The 24,894-nt window shown below is 40.7% G+C and overlaps 3 protein-coding genes across 6 annotated transcripts in view; all 3 read left to right on the forward strand.

Annotated features, from left to right (window-relative positions):
* LOC124267013 overlaps nt 1–10,076 on the forward strand; it is a 10,367-nt gene extending 291 nt beyond the window's left edge. The window contains exons 2-7 of the mRNA XM_046701857.1: nt 1,157–1,243; nt 6,086–6,209; nt 6,935–7,131; nt 7,910–8,052; nt 9,024–9,216; nt 10,033–10,076. Coding sequence (XP_046557813.1) covers nt 1,165–1,243; nt 6,086–6,209; nt 6,935–7,131; nt 7,910–8,052; nt 9,024–9,216; nt 10,033–10,076 — 780 coding nt within the window. The 5' untranslated portion in view covers nt 1,157–1,164. The remainder of the gene's footprint in view (nt 1–1,156; nt 1,244–6,085; nt 6,210–6,934; nt 7,132–7,909; nt 8,053–9,023; nt 9,217–10,032) is intronic.
* On the forward strand, nt 9,630–13,360 carry LOC124267010. Of its 2 annotated transcripts, none has more exons than XM_046701854.1 (3): nt 9,630–10,149; nt 10,543–10,651; nt 11,895–13,360. In XM_046701854.1, exons 1-3 carry the CDS (start codon nt 10,076–10,078, stop codon nt 12,234–12,236), a joined length of 525 nt encoding a protein of 174 aa, XP_046557810.1. In that variant the 5' UTR covers nt 9,630–10,075; the 3' UTR covers nt 12,237–13,360. The 2 variants fall into 2 exon arrangements, with proteins under 2 accessions (XP_046557810.1, XP_046557811.1); XM_046701855.1 differs by having other exon boundaries at nt 11,898–13,360.
* A 2,811-nt stretch (nt 13,361–16,171) lies between these two features.
* Nucleotides 16,172–24,591, forward strand: LOC124267009 (mpv17-like protein 2). Of its 3 annotated transcripts, XR_006895926.1 has the most exons (6): nt 16,172–16,477; nt 18,831–18,992; nt 19,773–19,849; nt 20,696–20,824; nt 23,415–23,517; nt 23,756–24,591. XR_006895926.1 is itself a non-coding variant. In XM_046701853.1 (5 exons), the coding sequence occupies exons 1-5, from the start codon at nt 16,309–16,311 to the stop codon at nt 23,463–23,465; spliced, it is 588 nt and encodes a 195-aa protein (XP_046557809.1). In that variant the 5' UTR covers nt 16,172–16,308; the 3' UTR covers nt 23,466–24,591. The 3 variants fall into 3 exon arrangements, 2 of the variants coding, with proteins under 2 accessions (XP_046557809.1, XP_046557808.1); XM_046701853.1 differs by having other exon boundaries at nt 23,415–24,591; XM_046701852.1 differs by lacking the exons at nt 23,415–23,517; nt 23,756–24,591 and having other exon boundaries at nt 20,696–21,077.
* The last annotated feature ends 303 nt before the right edge of the window (nt 24,592–24,894 follow it).

Consider the following 24,894-nt stretch of genomic DNA (forward strand, 5'->3'; position numbering starts at 1 on the left):
AAAGCACTGAAGTGATAAAAGGAAAACAAAAACGCACAATTGTCCTGAAGATCCGGGTTAGAATTGGCCTTCAGCAACCCATGCTAGTAGTAAGAGACTCGGGTGATTAGGTCTAGTATGTATGAAATGTATACAGATGTATACAAATTTAGAAGATGTCTTCAACTGCGATGAAAATCTGTGTACCTCGGACTGCTGTCTAATTCGGACTTTTTAGTCGGTCCAAGCAAGCCGGTCCGAATTATACAGAGTGCACTGTATTAGGCCTATTTTAGAATATGCATCTGAGGTCTGGGATAATCGCCTTAGCTTTATTTGTGTTTAACTTGAAATGTTACAACTTGAAGCAGCAAGAATTGTAACCGGATTGCCTAAATTCTCTTCAAGATATAGTTTATACAGTGACACTGTTTGGTTACCATTGAAAGTTAGACGAACACAAAGAAAACTCTGTACATTCTGCAAAATTGTTAATATGCAAGCTCCTGATTACCTGATATATTTACTTCCACCTTTTACTGAAACCATTTCCGGATACAATTTGCGTAACAAATCAGATTTGGCTATTCCTAAATTTCGCACCTCAATTCTCCAAAAGTTATTTATTTATGATTATGCAAGCTTATGGAATGCTTTCTCCTCTACAACAAAATGTACAAATTCATTATCATCGTTTAAATCAAAGTTATCTGAAAAAATTTGACAAAGTTCCAAAATATTTTCTATATGTGAAAGAAAGACAAAATACTACACACGAAGTTAAGACATTGGTGTAGTTCATTACATGCAGTTCTTTTCGTGTTAATTTATCGGAGAGTACAGCTTGCAATTGTGGTGCTCCGGTGGAAGGTGTTAACCATTTCTTTTTAAAATGTCCAAAATTTGTCAGCTGCCGTTTTGATCTGAAGCAAGACTTTGAACTATCAAAAGTTCACTTAGACATTGATACCATTCTTTACGGCAAACCTGCTCTGACAAATACTGTCAATGAAAATTTCTTTAGTCATGTGAATAAATACATTGTACGAAGTAAGCGCTTCGATTAATGAATAATATGTCTTAAATTCATTATGTCCATTCATTACGTCCATATATTATTGTTCATGTTTCTGATGGGAGCGGGCGGTAATAATGCATTATGTTATTTTTATTTCAGTTCATACTATGACCATATCCGTCATTAAAGTGTACATATTATTCATCTTTGTTGACCTATCGACCTGTTTTGATTGGACAGATGGAGGTAAGGCCGCCAAGGCAACGACATGCGGAGTGAGTGAGTGAGTGAGGGATGGAGAGGGGGAGCGAGTATAGATGTAGGAATATTCCAATAATATCAAAATGGTTTCACGAGAAATGGGCTTCATACATTGCACCCAAGGTTATGTATTTTTACGACTGTTTTTCATAAATGTCTGGTGCAGATGTGGTATATATTCATGTTTGAATGACATTATGTAATAAAAATGCATACTGTTTTAAAAATCCTTTAAGTCAAATCTCAACTTTGGACATGACAAGCGACAGTTTTAACGACTAAACTTCACCAAACGACTAAAGTACAAACCACCACCACCACCCCACCACCCCCACCCCCCACCCCCACACCCCGTGGAAGAATCTGACTGTTGATGCGCAACTGGGTTCTTGAACGAAACCGATATACAATGGTCATTAGATGTAGTGTTTCAGAAAATCCGATGCGACGTTACATAATAACCCACTCACTCAATTCAAAATATTTGCCTGAATTTTAAATCTCAGAAAAAGAACCATTTTATTGATGTCAAAACCATTTCTTTGTACATTTTGTATGCTACCGTCCCAGCTGCCAAGCTGAAAGGGAAAACCGGAGTCCTATACTCCTTGTTGAAATTTGCTACACATATTAGTTTAATGGTGAAGGGGTGTCTATAGATGATTTTGGATGCTAAAAAGATACCTCACAGCGTTATTGCTGAGCAAAGGGTATATCCAGTGGCAATGAAACAAAAACGAGGTGTAAGTCGACAAACGCCATTTTCAAACTTCACCAGGCTGGGTGAAATGTCATCTCCTGATGACTCTTATTTATATATTGATAAACTCTCTCTCAAGGATTATCTTTATAAGTTCGCAAACAAGGAAAACAATGACACTAGGGTAGGCCCGTTGTTCGACTCGTTTCAGCTTCCACGCATGATAACCATATCCAAATAAGGAGAATAAAGTACAAACTAAACAATATTGTTAACAGTTAACAAAACCATACACACATTTAAACTGCATATATTACTTTCCCTCAAGTCTCTGTGCCCAACCCTACAATATTATTGAAATGGCAGATATCAGATGAACTGATTGGAATGACTTGTAGGTTTAGCGAGTGTTTTGTCACAGGGTAACTGTACTCGTATCCCTGGTAATTATGTGACATATCACCAAAATGTTTTGAACTTTTAAAGACCGTTTGTAATTGCATCTCTGCGTAGATTGCTGCATCCCTACTAGTAGTGGTCCATGTCACGTCATGTCATGATTGACCCCAAGAAATTTATATTCCTAACATACTAGTCATCATTTAAAGATGTGCAATTTGAAAAAAAATAAAATAAAAGAACTAAATGTTGTTTACTTTATGTTTTTGTGAAAACACAAATAACCAGGAACATTTCATAAATGACGCAAACCAAATATTTTCGATGATTAATCGGTAGTATTGAACCAATCATCAGTTATGAGATTTTAACCAATTCCCAACACTAAGCAACTAAAGTGCCTGGTAGAAGAAAGAGTACATCTGAAAATTGGATTCGACCAAATAATTACAAACGTTATCAAAACGGTTTTTAGGCTGAATACCGTCACTGTAACACTGCAAACTGGTCTGAAACACGACTCAAGTCAAAACATTGATTTCACAACAGTCTCGTTTCCTGCTGACTGGGTCCCGCCCTATTGCGCAACTTAGTACAATAACCAGTCCAGAATTGTGAGACCAATTCATATAACTGGATACATAAAAAGCAATCAGTATTATTTGATACATCTAAGCACTTGTATATTGCAACACTACGCTTCTTCTAATCCTTGAAAATATGTCGTGTAGCGTGCTCTGTCGTACAACGTGCTCTGACAAACGGAAACAGGGAAATTGTGGAAATCTCAAAACGAGGCTCTGCCGCTAGAAAAGTTTGGCGGTCTGGTACGGACTTGATATTATATTATTTACATTGGGCGTTACAGAACTACACTGAACAAGCGCAAAGAACATATAACAGGTGTAACCAGTGAGCCAGATGCATTGTAAATCATTTTACCACCTCATCAAACAGGGACAGTCTGTGACGTCTTAGTTAAGGTCATGCTGCCTACACTTCGCCATAAAATATTGAAATACACATGTACGATGTTATTAAAGTTTAAAATTCAAATTCACTTATAAATAACATATTCTTACGACACAAGGAATTGGAATTCAGTGTAACCATAGTTGTTTGTGGTGTCTCTTTTCTCTTTCACACGAGGAAATTCAGATCGGCTGAAAAGTAGGTCATTGTCTGAATAGGTTAATGAGACTCATGTTTCGGGTTGGTGAGATCTATGGGTTGTTTCATTTTAAAACACCAGCAAACACTGGTGTGAACATTCTTTTGGAAGCCAGTTTCGTTTACTTTTTTCAAAGTTCGTACTTCCATTCCAAACAATAAATTTAAACTCTTATATATCTAAAAAAGAGTCATAAGTCACACTGACTGACCCCTCGTCTATCGGTATTTGTTATCACCAGGAAACCGTTCCCATACCACCTTTTGTCGTTGTTATCTGACCTGCTGCATGTTGACTAGACGATACGATATGAGGGACTATCTAACCCCGTCTCGCGCAGGCAAGCTATTCTCGAAACGTTCGTAGCCCTACGAACTTCTTAAGCCCATTCTTAACACATTGGCTACGATCAAAGTTAAGTTATTAAAGAAAAACACACGTGCACACACGCATGTAGCGCACGCACACACACGCGCACGCACACACACACACACACACACACACACACACACACGTACGTACGTGTATCCTCACACGGTTGTACCCCATAACCCCTACATGCCACTACCCCTACACCCCAGTACCCCTACAATTAGTTAAAACAACACACTACATTTACCTGTCTGGCATAATGGACTGACCCAAAGAGAGATTAGTGCATAGAGTATACAGATGATATCAAGGGAGGGATTAATCTCTTGTTTAGTGTTTTGTGTCAAGGAAATTTGGGATTAGCTAAAAGTTGCTTTAGTTTCATGATGAAAGATAAACCTCTAGTGAGTAGAACAATTTTACAAATTGGATAGTGTGTAGGTTGTTAAATGTTGAAATTAAGTTTGTGTTAGTGCCATGATGACTGACTGACTGAGTTTGGTTTTACGCCGCTTTTAGCAATATTCCAGCAACATCACGGCGGGGGACACCAGAAATGGGCTTCACACATTGTACCCATGTGGGGATTCGAACCCGGGTCTTCGGCGTGACGAACCAACGCTTTAACCACTAGGCTACCCCACCGCCAAGTGCCATGATGAAAGATACACAGTAATATTGAGAAATGGAGGGAAATGAGAAGGTGAGATGAGAAAGTAAATTGAGATAGTTCCGTATAGTATATAGCTGTTGACAACAAACTAACATGGCATCAACATGGCTGGTCTGCGTAATGTTGAGTGTGTTATGTCACGGAGAGGTAGCCCCCAAGTCCTACTTGATGGTTATCTTAACACTTAGAATATTGAGAGACAGTCCTGTGTACACTGGATGTGTGTTCAGTCAACATGCAGAGGAAGACTCACAACTGTTGGCAATGTTGTAAGGAATACGACAGAACATGATCACCCACGAGAGGATAGTCAGAAGGTCCGTTTTGTCAGCAGCCTGAGGAAGAGAGCCAGGGAGGAGTCAACACCGATGCGCACCATCTACAACGACGTGTGTGTGTGTGTGTGTGTGTGTGTGTGTGTGTGTGTGTGTGTGTGTGTGCGTGTGTGTGTGTGTGTGTGTGTGTGTGTGTGTGTGTGTGTGTGTGTGTGTGTGTGTGTGTGTGTGTGTGTAAAGCGTTCGTTCGTCACGCAGAAGACCCGGGTTCGATTCCCAACATAGGTACAATGTGTGAAGCTTTGGTGTCCCCCGCCGAGATATTGCACATTGCTAAAACTAAACTCACTCACTCACTCTGCGGTGGGATAGTCTAATGGTTAATGCGCCCGCTGAAGCCAGGATTCGATTCCCCACATGGGTACAAAGTGTGAAGCCCATTTCTGTTGTCCCCGCCGTGATATTGTTAAAAGCGATGTAAAACTATACCCACTCACTCACTCCTCTGTACATTCCTTCAAGGTTTCCGTGACCCATGGCCATAATATAGTTTCCAAATAATGAAATCATCATTTCTCCGTATAATGTTTATATATATTAAATATCCATGTTATATAATTTCCAGTGCTGACCATTATTCTAGGGAGAAGTCAATGTTTCACACTTGTTTCCAGAAAATCATTTCCTTATATTAATCAACACAAGTCATAATTCTAGCTATATTGTATTCTATGAGGGAGTGTTTGTCTTCATCTTTCCGAGTCTCTGACACCAAAACATTCAAGATATCATTAGTGGCAGGATCATCATGTGTTCTTCTACAACAGACCCGAGAAGATCCGGGTCAGAATATTGATCATCAAGCCATGCTTGTCCTAAGAGGCGACTAATGGGATCGGGTAGTCAGGCTCTCTGACTTGGTTAACACATGTCATCGTATCCCAACTGCGTAGATCGATGCTCATGCTCATTGGGTTGTCTGGTCCAGACTGGATTATTTACAGACCGCCGCCATATAGCGGGAATATTGCTGAGTGTGGCGTAAAACTAAACTCACTCACTCACTCTTCTACAACAGTTGTAATCTTTTCCACAGGTGTGTTCATTTAAAGAGAGTATACGTGTTCGCCGTTACAAATGTCAGTATTACATTAAGTAGGTCTTGTCTAAAGATGTTCCTTTGTTCATCGTAAACATCATTATTATGAAGATAACTCATCTTGCTTTTCTTCATCAGCCCCGTCCAAACTGAAGAATATCAGCTGCGTCCTCTACGCAAAGAGGATTCTCACCTGTAATTACGACGTTCCGGACAACGTTCAACGGGACCTCACGACATGTACGGCATGTTCACAGTCGATGTAAGTAAAAATCCGCAACAATGTAACAAATTAAATGCCCCGGCGTCTAAGTTTCAATATGACATAGAGAAACACCACTGAGTAATTTACCCGTGAAGGTCCGGGTTAGAATATTGATCTTCAGCAACCCATGATTGTCGTAAGAGGCGACTAAAGGGACCGGGTGGTCAGGCTCACTGACACATGTCATCGGTTCCCAATAGCGCAGATCGATGCTCATGCTGTTGATCACTGGATTGTCTGGTCCAGACTGGATTATTTACGGACCGCCGCCATATAGCTGGAATATTGCTGAGTGCGGCGTAATGCTAAACTCACTCACTCACCACGAGTAGTTGAGATGCCTGGTTAATGTGGTATTTACGCGTGAGGGTCTCAAGTGAAACTATTTCGCATTCATTCCTAACCTTGTGTTTTAAAGGTACAGCTCAACGCAATCACATTGTCAGTTCTCGTATCCCCCAAAAGAAAATGTGAGGAATTTCGACCATTGCTTGTGGAAAGAGGCGATTAATGTGATAGGGTGTTCAGGCTCGCTGTCTTGGTTGATGCATGTTATCGTATCTTAGTGGGGTAAATCAATGCTCATGATGTAAATCACTGGATATTCTGGTCCAGACTCGCACCGCCGTCATATAGGTGCGGCGTTAAACATCAAGGAAACACAAAATCGTGGTCAAGGTTTCAATTGACGGATTCTATCCCGGATGTTGTTTCATTGTCAGAGAACTGCAGACCCCAAATGACACGTGTCCCGATGCCTTCCCAAGTTTGGCCTGCAACACGTCTGTTGGCAAATGTGTGTATGACTGTGATAGTCTGGAGTACTGTGAGTACTATCACATCTTAAACGTCACCCTAACCGGAAGTGACGACACAGAGGCAGTCTCGATGTGCGGACAGATCAGAACAGACCGACACAGTGAGTACATAGACTACATACACAGCTTTCTGTAGTATAACGATCGGGACAGGAAACACCAGAACGATGGATCTTTGGGAAAAGTTGTTACCTAAAAGTGGGGATAAATGATTCGAATTCAGAGTTTACAACAATACCCAAAAATAAAACAAAACAAAACATACTCAGGTAAAGAAAATGCATGTCATGTGCACAGACTGAAATACACTACTCCACTTTTGAAATAGTATAACGTAATCTATTCACTGATGCTGATAATTATTTCAAATGTACATTACAAGAAAACTTGACCTAGCTGTACCATTTCGTGACCAACTCGTGTTATTCCGGGACAAGCCGAATACTTCTTGCAGGTTACGGAAAGGGGCGAGTGGTGACGAATGCTAGCTGTACATGTCTTCCATCCATCGACTAGTATATCTTTTCTCTTTAAAGCACACACACACACACACACACACACAACACACACACACACACACACACACACACACACACACACACACACACACACACACACACACACACACACACACACACACACACACACACACACACACACATCGAACTCACCCCAAATAAATAAATAAATAATATAGTCCAATATATTAATCTGAAAATCAAATTCTGCTGCCCAGGACAATCCTTAATGTCAGAAAGAGAAGACTTCCTGGAGCTTTGGGAATCTAGACTTGAGTAGGGCTATTATGTATTTTTATTCTCAAGGGTCTTGGAGACAGACAATGAGCTGCATGGAACTGTTTCTCACATCTGTTTGCAGTACAACCTGGCCCAGTGAGGAACCTGAGCGTGACAGCCATAAACAGCACTACACTACACGTGGAATGGAAGAAGCCACACGACAGATACCGCTATTATGATGTTTACAGATACGTTGTCAGATACAGGGATGGAAAGAAACATGTAAGCATACGTGATTTTCAGACAAATGAAATTTGTTTTCTCCTATACCTGGAGTCAAATATGCTGAGTCAAATGGTATTAGAATTGAAATAAAGCAAAAAACACTTTTTTCATAAGACATCTCCCCTTAGAAAGTCTACCCGTGAAGATCCGGGTCAGAATATTGATCTTCAGTAACCCATGCTTGCCGTAAGAGGCGACTAACGGGATCGGGTGGTCAGGCTCGCTGACTTGGTTGACACATGTCATCGGTTCCCAATTGCGCAGATCGATACTTATGCTGTTGATCACTGGATTGTCTGGTCCAGACTCGATTATTTACAGATCGCCGCCATATAGCTGGAATATTGCGGAGTGCGGCGTAAAACTAAACTCACTCACTCACCCTTTGAGTGTCGATTGATTCCACCTATATAATGAGCATGCGTTTATGAATCACTATCATCCTCCCCCATCGGTGGCACTCGTCATAAACGCATGCAAAGGCAAGACAAGTATTTCAAAATCTTGGTAGAAAATGCATGGCCGATTGCGAATCAATAGTTGTATTGAATGTAGACAGCAAGGACTGAAACTGCTGAAATATTGCCTGACTTTCATAGAAAATTGGAACGGTTGTCCACATTGGTCTTTAAAGCGGAAATGTGGAATAATATAAAACTAAGCAAATATACTGGACAAAATAAGTTAGGGATATTGATATTTTTATGATTGATATTTTATCAATGTGTCAATGAATAAATACATCATTATTCATAATTTCAAAATATACATATATCCCTAACTATTTTTGTCCTGTATAGATTTACAGGAACGGTATGGTAGCCTGTTGGAGAGTGACTCGTTGCTCTTGGAGGCCCAGGTTCGATTCGTATAGGGGTATTACCTGTGAAGCCTATTTTAGACAACCCTTGCAATCCAAAGTTGGGACATAGCCAAAAGCGCCGTAAAACAATACTCTTGATACACAGGTCATGAAGTTAAACACCACTGACGAGGACATTGGCGTTGTGTTAACTGACCTGGTGCCACGGGGTAACTACAACATCACAGTGTGGGCTCGACCTCGCCGCTGGGGGTTCCGCAGCATTCCGCAGACAGTTTCAACATCAGTCGAAGGCAAGAATTTCATAGCTTATATTTGTAAGAAGTACCAGAACGCAGGTATGATACCAAACATTGTCACAAAATATGGCTGTAGTTTTTAAGGGGTTTAAAGCGAATTGTCGCGCTTTTTTGGCTTACTTGTCTAAGACGCCGCACATCGTGGTGCAAACTGCTGCCTCTATATCCTCTGAATGTGGGTTCGAATCCGATAATCGAAATCTTTGGTTTTTCATCACCACATTCGTACTCGTAGGTTTAAAAACTAACGTTATTTTGGTAGGATCGAAGGAAGTAGATATGTATCAGACAGTTGATGCTCATCGATCGCTCGTGAAAGTGCGAGGTAGCTATTTGAGCTGATTTAGATTTGATCTTCTGTATGCTTTCATTCATTTGAACATGATGAGCAATGCTGTTGTTTAAGATATTATGGAGGTCAACTTCTTCGTGAATGACCTGACGAAGGAAGGAAAAGCCCTTAAACTTTGTGTATACAATAATGAAGTTGACATCCACAATATTTTGTCTTATACTTGAATACGAGCTTCTATATGCCTCTCAAGAACTGCAATGTTGTTATTTGTTCAGTGTGGTATAGGTCTGCGAACACATTTATTTCGTTAAAGTCATTTATAATTATCAGAGAGGGTTATATTATTTTATTTAATAAAAAACCCACATTTGTCTTATTCATGCTTTCATTTTATAAGGTAATAACTAAATACTTTGGCATACTGCGATGGAAGGTGACACAGCACTACAATGGGTGTTATTATTGATAAACTAATGGTTATACCTTCATTGCACAATTTATACAGAAACTACATCACCTCCACAAAATAATTGTTCCAACCAATTTTTATATGTTCAAAGAACAAAGACCAACAGCCTCTTCTGATGCCAAGGGGCGACGGTGATGACGTCGGCGACAACCCAGACTGCTGTTCTCATTGTGGTCTTTGCGGCAACGTTAACTGCACTGATTGCTGTGTATGTAGAGACTGACCCAACAAAAACATTCTTGATCAGCTCTCACTTTTTTAACACTGCATCGAATATGCTAAAGTAAACAAGCATACAAAAGTCATGTCATTAACACTGTACCGTTTCGTATGCACTATTTCTCCATCCCTACCCTACCCTGCGGTTAAAGCGTACGCTTGTCACTCCGAAGTCCCGGGTTTGATTCCCCATATGGGTACAATGTGTAGACCATTTCTGGTGTTCCCCGCCGTAATATTGATGGAATATTGCTAAAAACGGCGTAAAACCAAACTCACTCACTCTTTCCAATTTGTCTTTTTCTTAGAAGAAATATGTTGGTTCTAATCATGCTCATAAAAACCATAATTTAATCATTATCATACCTTTCATTTTGGATAGAGGTGCGGTCTTCATTAAGAATCGAATGATATTTGAACGCATCGCGATCACTCTACCAAAGATGATGCCGTTCCCTGTATTCGAGGAAAGTGGAACTTCATTTGTACAGGTGGGCGCTGAGCTTCTGTGCGTGATCCACGTGAGGGCAGATCCCTGGAGGCATTCGTGACCAACTCGTGTTATTCCGGGACAAGTCTTCTTGGAGGTTACGGAAAGTGGCGAGTGGTGACGAATGCCCTGGAGGGTGTGTTCAGCATGAATTGCATAGATTCTGTTTGTTGTTTAACGCCGCACTCAGCCATAGTCCAGCTATACTGCGGCGGTATATAAATAATCGAGTTTGGACCAGACAATCCAGTGATCAACAGCATGAGCATCGATCTGCGCAATTGGGATGTGATGACATGTTTCAACCAAGTCAGCAAGCCCACCCGATCCCGTTAGTCGCCTCTTACGACAAGCATGGGTTGCGGAAGAACAATTCTGACCCGGATCTTCACGGGTGTGCATTGTATAGACGACCCAGGGTTTCAGGATGGAAATGTACAATGTTCAGTCTTGGTGTCTCGTACCAAAGAATTAGTGGTCAGCGTCCATTGAACATCCCTGCACAAGAGCTGCTACCTACCAGAGAAGTGTTCCATCTCTAATTATTATATAGGATATTTACAAAACAGCGAGAATTCAATGATGTTTTGGGGAAGCATGGGGATCATAAAGGATCTTCATACGTATGTTAACGTTGTTCATAGGTTATCAGGGGGCGGTGGGGTAGCCTAGTGGTTAAAGCGTTGGCTCGTCACGCCGAAGACCCGGGTTCGAATCCCCACATGGATACAATGTGTGAAGCCCATTTCTGGTGTCCCCCGCCGTGATGTTGCTGGAATATTGCTAAAAGCGGCGTAAAACCAAACTCAGTCAGTCAGTCATAAGTTATCATACATGTTAGAGACTAAAATATGGAATTGTTTTGTTTGTTTACCCTCACACTCAGCACTATTCCAACCCTTTGTCGGTGGTTTGTAAATAATAAATAATCCAACGTGGACTAAAATGGCATAATGGGCATCAGTCCTTGACTGGGCTCCTGTTTACTCATTTGAGTAAGCGTGTGTCGCTTACCAACAGCGGAACTAGTTTAAAGTCCACACAGCTGGGATCAGCCAATCGTTTGACAGGCAATCAGCCAATTCACAGAGCCTGAACACCCGACCCATTTAGCATCGTTCCCCTCTCAAAGATAGCTTGGGATCCATATCCATACTTGAAATATCAACGATTTATTGAATTTTAAGAGGTTGTTGCAGTTGTCTTAGTAGAAATATATGTCAATACGTCTTCTTATGTCATAGCAGGTATCCCGCGGATGCAGAAATGAAGCTGACTTTACCGGATTTACAGCCAAGAAAGGTGACCCATGTAAAGATGACCCCACTTTTGTAAGGTGCCCCAACACAGATGTGTCCCTGGAATGTGAAATGCAGCAACAGGATTGTAGAAAAACGTCAGCGGACGGAGGTGTGAAGTCAGGTTCGTGGCTTCACGGGAATGACGTCGACTCTGACGCAACATCCGGGGATAAGCCTGAACTCATGGAGACATGGTCCTACTCCACGGACAGCAAGATGTCGGCCTATAGCTACAGACAGGTTACATTAGACAGTGGTTGTCCTTGGACTGTTTATAACTCATGAATCTCGGGTATTTACCTGGAATGATCTTGCCAGTTCTCACTGCTCTAACAATCACCCTCCTCAATGCCATCCCCTGAAATCGCCAGTTATTTTGTTTAATCACCCAGTAAGCAATATTTCTGTTATATAATGATCCCATGGTTATATGTTTGTTGCTTAACGCTGCACTGCATTCTATAAAAAAACGTATACCCTGGAGATTATCGAGGATGGTTGCAATAGACTATAGCTATAGTTATAGTTATAACGCGCAATAGTTGTTTCCCCCTAAATATTAACCCCTATTATATTCCCATGAAGATAAAACAGAAAGATCTTACCTGTTATAGAAATGGGATCACCGCACGACAGTTGACTATAGTCTGTTGTTTTGTGGTTGTACCTTCAAAGCATCATGTAATGCCCTAAACATTGCACTAAACCTGTTTAACCTAGGATGAACAACGAGAGAGAACTATTTCTTTAACTTTGGTCCTGAAGGAAAGAGCAAATTTAAAGTGACCTTGACCTTCCACAACAAGACAAACGTGTCGCAGACATCAGATGTGTTCATTATTCATTTTAGGGTTAATGTGGGTTGTGTTTATGGATTTAACGCTCCCACTATTTTGTACAGGCTACGTTTAGTAAAGTTTTCACTTCCCTTCGTGGTATTTGGATGTTATCGTCCTACATGGAAGACGAAACGAGTTAACAACTGGGCCATATCACAGGTTTCGTTTTTAAGATTAATTGAGGAAGTTATCAAATTCTCCTTGAGAAATAATCTGCGATTCCGACTATAGAATAATCACCGTAAATAGACGTTTTCAGAGAAACACGCGGGTAAAGGGTAGAGACAATCGTGAAATAATACTGCGCAGCATTTAATGTGGATATTCAGAGTGTAGGATCTGATTGTGTGAGGTTGGCTGATGGGAGATGGCCATGTATGTAGTCTCCCGTAATGTCATGCAAGTGGAGCACCTTCACGTTCTGTTAACGTTAAAGTTACAAAACGATACAGGTGCATGCAGTTATTATTATTATTTTATTATAGGATATATTTATATATATTATATAGTGCACATATCCACAACCAGTACATGCTCAAGGTGCTGGTATTTTTTTCCTGTTTAAGTGAGTGTGTGAGTATGGTTTTACGCCGCTTTTAGCAATATTCCAGCAATATCACGGCGGAGGACACCAGAAATGGGCTTCACATATTTGTACCCGTGTGGGGGAATCGAACCCGGGCCTTCGTCGTGACGAGCGGACGCTTTAACCACTAGGCTACCCCACCGCCCCTCCTGTTTAAGGAACAGTATGAAATATTCAAATATCCCTCTGTAATGTTGAGTAGGCTATATTTCTTGAAGATTTCCCTTTTCTTGATATGCGGATACAACTGTTTGATGATCTTTGTTGGCTAGTCCATTATAGTGGTGTTCGCCTGATTGGTTGTAACCTGCATGGTCCACAGTGTATCTCATGTGTACAAAGGTAAACAATATTCAGGTACAACTTCCCTCAGTGGTTAGTCAAGATCCAAACAGACCACCGCGAATCAACACATCTGCGGTCACATCTTTCTACTACTGGCGTCACCGGGCTGTAACAGGGTAGATGACCTCATTTGGGGAACCCGTGAAGATCGTGAACCCGTGGTCTTCAGTAATCCATGCTTGTCGTAGAAGGCGACTAAAGGGATCGGGTGGTCAGGCTCGCTGACTTGGTTGACACATGTCATCGTATCCTAATTGCGTAGATCGATGCTCATACTGTTGATCACATAGGAGTCACGAATAGTGTGAGGTGTAAAACAGGGAATGTAGCCGAAGCCAGTATTGTTCATATTGTATCATAAAACATTGATTTTTTTATTATGAGAAAATTGTTTTATTGACTAAATTTGTTTGCTATTGAAGTAGCGACATAATACTGTTTCCTTTTACGTCAAAGTTCTGTTCCATTTGTAATATAGTTCTGTTTGGACAAAAGGTCTGCAGTTGGTTATAACACTTAATGTTTGCGTATGTAATATGCATTTTTACACATTGCCGTTTTGTTGTTAATTGTCCAGCTCGCAGCTCTACTTTTTACAAAAGTACTAAATTTTAAAAAAAATGTGAAATTCGTCAAAGTAATTAGAGACACTGAAACTTCTGACACTGTCTTCACCAAAACATTTTTTTCTCATCGAGTGTGTTTGTGTTGATATGACTTTCTGAATTGCTTTTTGTCGATATAGCTAATAAAAGTTTGCGCTTATACTGTAATTTTCTGTTATATTTGTAATAGTTTACGACAAACATGGAAAGTGCCTACTTGACAGTCCAAGACGACCATATGGCCTAACCAGGTTGCTACTCCCGTTAGCTGTGGAGATTTAATTTTACGCTGCCTTCAACAATATCCCAGCAATATCACGACACGCATGAGTTGCTGGAGACGAATTCTGATCTGGATAGCATATGGTATACGTATGGGCATGGCACGTTGTCGCCTGTTAGTACAAGCATAATTAGTTTGTTTGAAATCAGATCTAGCATCCAATCACATAGGATACAATTTAGGCGCCTCTCAAGATTGGAAATAGGGCACATCGTGGACAGAGACATCATGGTTCTACCAAGCTACCCACCTGGCCATAAAACATAGGAACATTATACGAGGACACAGGTGACACCAGGAACATTATACGAGGACATAGGCTACACTAGGAACATTATACGATGACACAGGTGACACCAGGAACATTACACGAGGACATAGGTTACACTAGGAACATAATACGAGGACACAGGTGACACCAGGAACATTATACGAGGACACAGGTGACACTAGGAACATTATACGAAGACACAGGTGACACCAGGAACATAAAATGAGGACAGAAGTTAACCAAGGACATTACACAAATATATCAGTTAAACCGGGAACATTCCCCCATCCCACCTGGAACAACATGCAGGAACATTCCACGAGGACATCAGTAGCACCAGGAACATTCCACGAGGACATCAGTTACACCAGGAACATTACACGAGGACATCAGTTACACCAGGAACATTGTTCAAGGACATCAGTTACACCAGGAACATTCCACGGGGACATCAGTTACACCAGGAACATTCCACGAGGACATCAGTTACACCAGGAACATTACACGAGGACATCAGTTACACCAGGAACATTACACGAGGACATCAGTTACACCAGGAACATTACACGAGGAACATCAGTTACACCAGGAACACTACACGAGGACATCAGTTACACCAGGAACATTACACGAGGACATCAGTTACACCAGGAACATTACACGAGGACATCAGTTACACCAGGGACATTACGAGGACATCAGTTACACCAGGAACATTACACGAGGACATCAGTTACATCGAGAACATTACACGATGATCAAAGACCATATATACCGATATGGTCTCTGACGATGATGAACCAGCATCACGCAGAGGTTGCTACACCATGACTACTATTCGTTTTAAGAGTAATCGTCCCGTGAAAAAAAAAGAAGAGAATATAGATGTTAAGTTGAAATAATTCATCATATCACCAAACAAGTGTAGATCCGGGTTAGAATTTGTCTTCGATTATTTACAGAGCATATAGATGGAATATTGGTGAGTGCGGCGTTAAGAGCAACCAAACCAAACAAAAACAATGATCAACAAACAACAAACAAACAAACGAAACGTCTAAATATTGATTAGAACCTCTCGCAACAGCTAGTAAGTTCTTTCACGAGCTATTAAGCTGTTACAAAATTTTGATAGTTTGAGCTTTTGACAGTGTCGCGTGTAACTTAAAAATCCAATCCATATGATTCCCTTTTCGTTTGTAAACGCAGATTATTCCACATTTTGACAAAACCGAACACACAGATCACAAAATGCATTTCGTAAACAAAGGGGGCTAACTGCTGATGGGTTTGTAAATATATGCACGTGTTTAGTGACCGAACACGATCATGGTAGGACACTTGAGGTCAGGGGATTTTTCTGATGAAATGCAGGTTCTGACTGATAGATTTCAGCTAGTGGTCGTTTGTACCTAGCATTCAAATACAATGTTGTCGAAACTGAGCGTATTTGCGAAGAGATCGTTCAGCAAGCACCTGTTGTTGACAAATATAGCCACTTACAGTTCCTTACTGGCTCTCGGAGACTGTTTTGTGCAAACCATCGAACGTCATGCCACCGATGGCGAGAAGCAACCTTATAACTATCACAGAACGGGTAGTGTATATATTTCATATAAGCCTAATATTTGTCATAGCAGTACGCATATAGACGGTTACATAAATCACGAGAATATTACATATGGAGGCAACAGCTGATGTGTGCACATAACGTTATATATAAATCACCATAAATTATGCCTAGGGTGTGTATGTGTGTATGTGTGTGATGATGATGATGATGATTTTAAGGAGAAGCATATACAATGTGAATGCCCCCCCCTCCCCAACCACCACCACCACCACCAAAAAATAAATAAAAAATTATGTACAAAGTAAGTGACCCCCCTGCTTGTCATGTACAAATCCATCAGCCCACCGACCCCCTTCCCTTAATTTTTAAGCATAGTTTTAAATTATTTTTTTGATACTTAAATGATGACACACACCCCCACCCCCAGTTAATTTGTACAAAATTGATGACCCCTACTACCTCTCCAGAACAATATGGGTGACCCCCTTAAAATCATCATCGCGCCCCATAGCCATACATTATGATCAGTCCCTTAGTGTTTTAGAATAGAAATGAAGCAGGATTGCCAAGTGAGAGGTGACAGGGTTGACTGATGCCACAGGTGCTGCGACATAGTTGATGGCCTGACAGTGTGCAAGGATGTCATTGATGCTCAGCATATCAATCACTGGATTATTTCCAGGCTGTTGGCAGTCACTTAGCTGGAAGTTTGCTCAGTGTACTGGGCTAGGCTAGTGGGTCATGTGTTTCCTTATCAAATAGCCAGGTTCTATCCCCACAATGTCTGAAGCCCATTTGTAGAGTCCCCATGTGTGATATGAAATATTTCCTGAAAGTGATTGAAAACACAACTTAAATTACTATCCATCAGTAGCTTGTGTGGCTGGGGATTATGAAAAGCATTGTCAAACTAACTGATTGAATTAAAATCATGTCACCACTGATAGTAATGATCACAGCTAACCACTAGTAATAAGGCCAAATAGAATTTTGTATAATTGTACAATTATGTGTTACAGGTCGTGTGTTTATTGCGAGTGTGGCCCTGGGACCTCTGAATGATGTATAATTGTGTGTTACAGGTCGTGTGTTCATCCTTGGTGTGGCTATGGGACCTCTGAATGATGTATAATTGTGTGTTACAGGTCGTGTGTTCATCCTTGGGGTGGCTCTGGGACCTCTGAATGATGTATAATTGTGTGTTACAGGTCGTGTGTTCATCCTTGGGGTGGCTCTGGGACCTCTGAATGATGTATAATTATGTGTTATAATTGATGTATGATTATGTGTTACAGGTCGTGTGTTCATCCTTGGGGTGGCTCTGGCACCTCTGAATGATGTATAATTGTGTGTTACAGGTCGTGTGTTCATCCTTGGGGTGGCTCTGGGACCTCTGAATGATGTATAACTATGTGTTACAGGTTGTGTGTTCATCCTTGGGGTGGCTCTGGCACCTCTGAATGATGTATAATTATGTGTTACAGGTGGGTGTGTGTTCATCCTTGGGGTGGCTCTGGGACTGAATGATGTATGATTATGTGTTACAGGTAGGTGTGTTCATCCTTGGGGTGGCTCTGGGACCTCTGAATGATGTATAATTATTATTGTTACAGGTAGGTGTGTTCATCCTTGGGGTGGCTCTGGGACCTCTGAATGATGTATAACTAATATGTGTTACAGATTGGAGTGTGTTCATCCTTGGGGTGGCTCTGGCACCTCTGAATGATGTATAATTATTGTGTTACAGGTCATGTGTTCATCCTTGGGGTGGCTCTGGGACCTCTGAATGATGTATAACTATGTGTTACAGGTCGTGTGTTCATCCTTGGGGTGGCTCTGGCACCTCTGAATGATGTATAATTGTGTGTTACAGGTCGTGTGTTCATCCTTGGGGTGGCTCTGGCACCTCTGAATGATGTATAATTGTGTGTTACAGGTCATGTGTTCATCCTTGGGGTGGCTCTGGCACCTCTGAATGATGTATAACTGTGTGTTACAGGTCATGTGTTCATCCTTGGGGTGGCTCTGGCACCTCTGAATGATGTATAACTATGTGTTACAGGTCGTGTGTTCATCCTTGGGGTGGCTCTGGCACCTCTGAATGATGTATAATTATGTGTTACAGGTCGTGTGTTCATCCTTGGGGTGGCTCTGGCACCTCTGAATGATGTATAATTGTGTGTTACAGGTCATGTGTTCATCCTTGGGGTGGCTCTGGCACCTCTGAATGATGTATAACTATGTGTTACAGGTCGTGTGTTCATCCTTGGGGTGGCTCTGGCACCTCTGAATGATGTATAACTATGTGTTACAGGTCGTGTGTTAATCCTTGGGGTGGCTCTGGCACCTCTGAATGATGTATAGTTATGTGTTACAGGTCGTGTGTTCATCCTTGGGGTGGCTCTGGCACCTCTGAACCATGTGTGGTACAAGCTGTTGGACAAGGTGATCAAGGGGACAGGCGGGAAGGTGGCTGCCAAGAAGATACTCACTGAACAGTTCTCAGCTGCCCCATTCTTCTGTTCAGCTTATATTACAGGTTGGAAGGAATGAATGTGTGAATGTTGTTTTTACATCACAGCACTGAATGGCTGGTGTGCGTGATCAAGTGTGGAGCTGGGAAACCACTGACAGTATCCTCATGGTCTACAGACACACTGACTAAGATAAACCACGTTTCTCCAATGGACGTGACAAGATTCATACACCGAGCTACGCTGCCCTATCTCTTTAGGGAGTGGTGAGGTAGCCTTGTGGTTAAAGCGTTTGCTTGCCTCACTGAAGACCCAGGTTCCTTTCCTCATGTGTACAAGTTGTGAGGCCCATTTCCGGTCATATTGCTGGGGTATTGCTAAAAGTGGTGTGAAACATGACTATTCTGCCCTCAGAGTGAGTTAGTTTGGTTTTACGCCGCTTTTAGCAATATCCCAGCAATATCGATGAGGACACCAGAAATGGGTTTCACATTATTGTACCCATGTGGGGAATCGATCCCGGGTCTTCGGAGTGACGAGCGAACGCTTCAACCACTAGGCTACCCCATCTCCCCTTTTCTGCCCTCAGATTTATGAATGAAGGAATTTCATATCAGTACTATTCCCAGGGCAGCTACATATTCTTGCAGCCTTGTACAAATTTCCAAAGTTCCCCAGTCTTTTAACATTACATGAGCATTTTATCTTGACAGGCAATCTTCACAACTTTGTAAATAGTTTCATTCAGAAAGTATTTGCAGTGTGATAATTAGATTAAAATTTAACTTAAGATGCAACCGTATGTGTGTAAATGTTTACATTTAATTGTGACCTGACTGTTGCAGGTATTGGTGCCCTAGAGAGAAAAAGTGGACGTGAAATTTATCAAGAATTGAGCGAGAAGTTTCTTTTTATCTACCTCGTAAGCTTAGTGCTTAGTTTTTAGTATTCATGTCAAAGGGCTAATGATTAAAGACCCTTTATTTTATTTTATTTTATTTTCATCATCTGTGCAATTAGCTGATGAAGGATGTGATTCACATAGAGCATGAACGTTTGCTAGGACTGCCTGTACAGGGTGTGGGGTGTGTGTTGTATTGGGCGATGGGGTAGCCTAGTGGTTAAAGCGTTTGCTCACCAAAGACCCGGGTTGGATTTCTCACATGTGTGCAGTGTGTGAAGCCCATTTCTGGTGTCCCACGCAGTAATATTGCTGGAATATTGCTAGAAGCAGTGTAAAATCATACTCACTCAATCACTCACTCACTCACTGTAGAGAGTTTTTCCCCTATTAAGGGAAACAGAATGTCCATATCTCTTTTGTTCTGCAGTTGCATGAGGACATTGAGGAAAATCCAGGTTGCTTGTTACAGCCTTATTTATGAAATACTCTGTTTGGAAATGAGACTAATGTAACATCTGCATGAAAACGGTTACAGCTGGTTTTCAACAACCCATGCATGTTGTAAGAGGTGGCTAACCAGATCGTATTGATGACACGCCATTCAGACATGTCATTCAGACATTTAAAAGAATGATTGACATGCAAGAAATTTTGATGTTCTGATGTTAGCTTCAGGTACTCAACTGATATTTGGTTGCTATATTTTCAAAGCCAGTTGAAGCCACTTTTTGTCTTGTGAAACCTTAGCCTCAGACCTAGGATGAAGTCTTGTACTTGTTCATGCTGTTAAAAATACAGAAGCTGTATACATATCCAGTTGCATGTATAAGTGAGTTAATAATGAAAATGTTCTTTTTTCTCCAGGTTGACTGGTTTGTGTGGCCGCCAGCACAGTTCATCAACTTCTACTTTCTGCCAACACAATACCGTGTTGCATATGTTTCTGTACTGACGCTATGCTGGAACTGTTTTCTGTCCTATATTAAACACAAGGTAGGCAATAGAATTCCCATGGTATGCTGGAACTGTTTTCTGTCCTATATTAAACACAAGGTAGGCAATAGAATTCCCATGGTATGCTGGAACTGTTTTCTGTCCTATATTAAACACAAGGTAGGCAATAGAATTCCCATGGTATGCTGGAACTGTTTTCTGTCCTATATTAAACACAAGGTAGGCAATGGGAATTCCCATGGTATGCTGGAACTACTTTCTGTCCTATATTAAACACAAGGTAGGCAATAGAATTCCCATGGTATGCTGGAACTGTTTTTCTGTCCTATATTAAACACAATGGTATGTAGGCAATAGAATTCCCATGGTATGCTGGAACTGTTTTCTGTCCTATATTAAACACAAGGTAGGCAATAGAATTCCCATGGTATGCTGGAACTACTTTCTGTCCTATATTAAACACAAGGTAGGCAATAGAATTCCCATGGTATGCTGGAACTGTTTTCTGTCCTATATTAAACACAAGGTAGGCAATAGAATTCCCATGGTATGCTGGAACTGTTTTCTGTCCTATATTAAACACAAGGTAGGCAATAGAATTCCATGGTATGCCGGAACTGTTTTCTGTCCTATATTAAACACAAGGTAGGTAATAGAATTCCCATGGTATGCTGGAACTACTTTCTGTCCTATATTAAACACAAGGTAGGCAATAGAATTCCCATGGTATGCTGGAACTACTTTCTGTCCTATATTAAACACAAGGTAGGCAATAGAATTCCCATGGTATGCTGGAACTACTTTCTGTCCTATATTAAACACAAGGTAGGTAATAGAATTCCCATGATAAGCTATAACTGCTTTCTATGCTACATTAAAGCATCTTGAACTGTTTTCTGTCTATATTAAATAGAGGAGAGATGCTGGAACTACTTTCTGCCCTAAGGCTCAAAGAATCAGATGCATGTTCTGGAACTGTTTCTGTCCTATATTAAACACCAGGAAGGCAATAGTGTTGCCCTGATATGCTGGAACTGTTTTCTGTCCTATATTAAACACAAGGTAGGCAATAGTATTGCCCTGATATGCTGGAACTGTTTTCTGTCCTATATTAAACATTAGGTAGGCAATAGAATTCCCATGGTATGCTGGAACTACTTTCTGTCCTATATTGAACACAAAGTAGGTAATAGCATTCCCATGATCAGCTATAACTGCTTTCTGCTTTTGTTATGTGCGAAAATACGACAAACCAATCAAAACGCGCGTAAATGACCGCGGTGCTTTGATAAAAATAATCCTGAGTACTTAAATCGTTTATGGCATTATGGCATTGTTTAAAAAATCATGGAAAATATATATCGCCATATTGAAAGTACAAAGAACATAGTTAACAGGATTTTGCTGCCTATTATGAAGTTTTTAATAAGAATCGGTGAGAGATTCAAATACACACACGTGCATTTGTTGACATAACGGCTCTCATGGGTCCAACTGAGTGTATTTCTGACGACCTTGCGGGCTTGTTATGGAGATTGTACGTGCACTTCCAACAATTTTAGGAAATGTAATTATAAATCGCTACGAGTTTCAAAACAATAATATTATATTTGTATGTAACTAATCAACTTTAATCTCAAACATTGGGCTTATATTTCACATCTCTGGGGATATTTTAGTCTGACTATTTTTTTGGTCATTCATATTTTTTTCAGCGAATTCATTTAAAATTCCACAAGGGGTATGACAGCAAGATTACACGAATGTTCAGTTTGAGAAATATTTTAAAGTCATTCTTGAGTATGTGCTTTGGGATTTAATGTAGCTGAAATTTTTAAACTTTTATTGATTGGCATATTCAATAAAACAATTCCCATTTGTGATTAGTAAATCCTAATTGGAAATATAAGGTTAACAGCTGGTAATAATTACATTAGAATATGTCTTTAACAAATATGTTTTTCTCCTTCTATTAGTTGTATCAAAGAGGTTTAATTCTTTAAAATAAATACATGTAAGTAAACAAACCCCCAAGACAACAACCTCGCAATACAATGTACATTTGCTTCGGTGATAATTAAGAAACATTGGAATCAAACAGGGATAGATGTAGTATTGCCCTGATATGCTGGAACTACTTTCTGTCCTATATTAAACACAAGTTAGGCAAAAGTATTGCCCTGATATGCTGGAACAGCTTTCTGTCCTATATTAAACACAAGTTAGGCAATAGTATTGCCCTGATATGCTGGAACAGCTTTCTGTCCTATAGTAAACACAAGTTAGGCAATAGTATTGCCCTGATATGCTGGAACTACTTTCTGTCCTATATTAAACACAAGTTAGGCAATAGTATTGCCCTGATATGCTGGAACAGCTTTCAGTCCTATATTAGACACAAAGAAGGTAATATTATTGCCCTAAGCCTCAAAGATTCTGATATTGTTCTGGAACTGCTTTCTGTCCCATGTCAATACAAGGTAGGTACCTCTATCATTCTCTGTCATGGTCTGAAGGGCACCTACCAGGTCAACACATATGTTTAAGTGAACACACTTATGTTAATACCTCTATGAGCGCAAAAACAAAGATATCAATTTTGAAAGTGTTTACCGGTATTTGTTTACAGAACCCAGAACCAGTTCCTCATCTCACAGAGAAATCCGAGAAATGTGACTGATGACTAAAACAGACATGGCTTCATTCCATCTCAGGAATACCGTATTTCATCTAATAAGCACCTGGATGCCTATTTTGTCAACAGAGTTCCAGACCCGGTGCTTATTAGAGGCCTGGTGCTTTTGCACTTACTGGGTCTAATTACAGTAATTGTTAGTGAGCTGCTGTACACCCGGCACTTATTAGAAACCCGGCACCTATTAGAGGACCAGCTTATTAGAGGAAATATGGTATATGCTCATAATGCTCTTCAGCCTTCCAAGAGTCACAACTGTGTCACATTCAAGGCACAAGATCTATTTGCTCAATCAGAATTTGCTGAGTGGATTAAAATGTGGTAAAATTAATATCTGGCTTCAATTTGTCCATTCCCATTACAAATCAAGCCAGTTAGTTAACTACTGGCTTCCCTTGTTGTTATCCTATCACTGTTGTTGTTTCACATAGATTTATATAGCTATATGTGTCCTAGTTTTTTCTCTCATCTGATAAAGGCGTAAGAATATACTCTGAAAGGTATATTCTGAAACCTGTTCCTCAAGGGGCGGTGGGGTAGCCATGTGGTGAAAGCATCACTCGTAAGACCCGGGTTTGATTCCCCACATGGGTACAATGTGTGAAGCCCATTTCTGGTGTCGACAGCCATGATATTGCTGGAATATTGCTGAAAGCAATGTAAAACAGCTAAATTAACTCACTGTGTTCCCCAAATAAAATTCTCGCCTCTATTTTCTATTTACTGAAGTAAACATTATGACGATTAAAGTCAACATGGCCAGTGGATACTTCCGTATAGGAAATATCCATTTCCTTGGTCTTTGTCAATCAAAAGAAACATTACATGAGACTGCCCATTTAAATGTATGTGATATTCTCGTATATTGTTATTTGCAGTGCGTGTGTGAATATTTTATGTATGTGTACCGCTGCCAGTATTTTATATCTGCTGAAGGTGTAAATGCTCTCAATGTATTTTAAATGTTCTTTGAATGTGTGGAATGATATCCCAGTGAAAGATCTTCTTTACACTATCCCTGCCTGTTGAAATGTGTCAAAAGAAAATGGTTGTGTTTTGCAAATAACATTGTTATACCTGCTGGTTAAAAGCAATAAACAGATTAATGAAATGGTAGTCCCTGTTTTGTGAGACCGCCTCCGTGGTGTAGTGGTTAGAGCGTCAGCCCAGAGAGCGGAAGGTCGCGGGTTCGATCCCGACCGTGTCATACCAAAAGACGTTAAAATATGGTACTTGTTGGTCCCTGCCTGGCGCTCGGCATTAATGGGTACAACAAGGACTGGTAGGCTCGGAGTGATTATAATGTGTCTTAGTGGGATATTCATGCTTCACTGGGGCATGGTATCTCAGTGGGCTAGTACTATAAAACCAGCTTCAGTCTGGGCTAGTACACACATACACACGCATGCACGTC

This window comes from Haliotis rubra, unplaced genomic scaffold (assembly GCF_003918875.1).
Source record: "Haliotis rubra isolate DU_JTF1 unplaced genomic scaffold, ASM391887v1 Scf1295, whole genome shotgun sequence".
Classification (NCBI taxonomy): Eukaryota; Metazoa; Mollusca; class Gastropoda; order Lepetellida; family Haliotidae; genus Haliotis; species Haliotis rubra.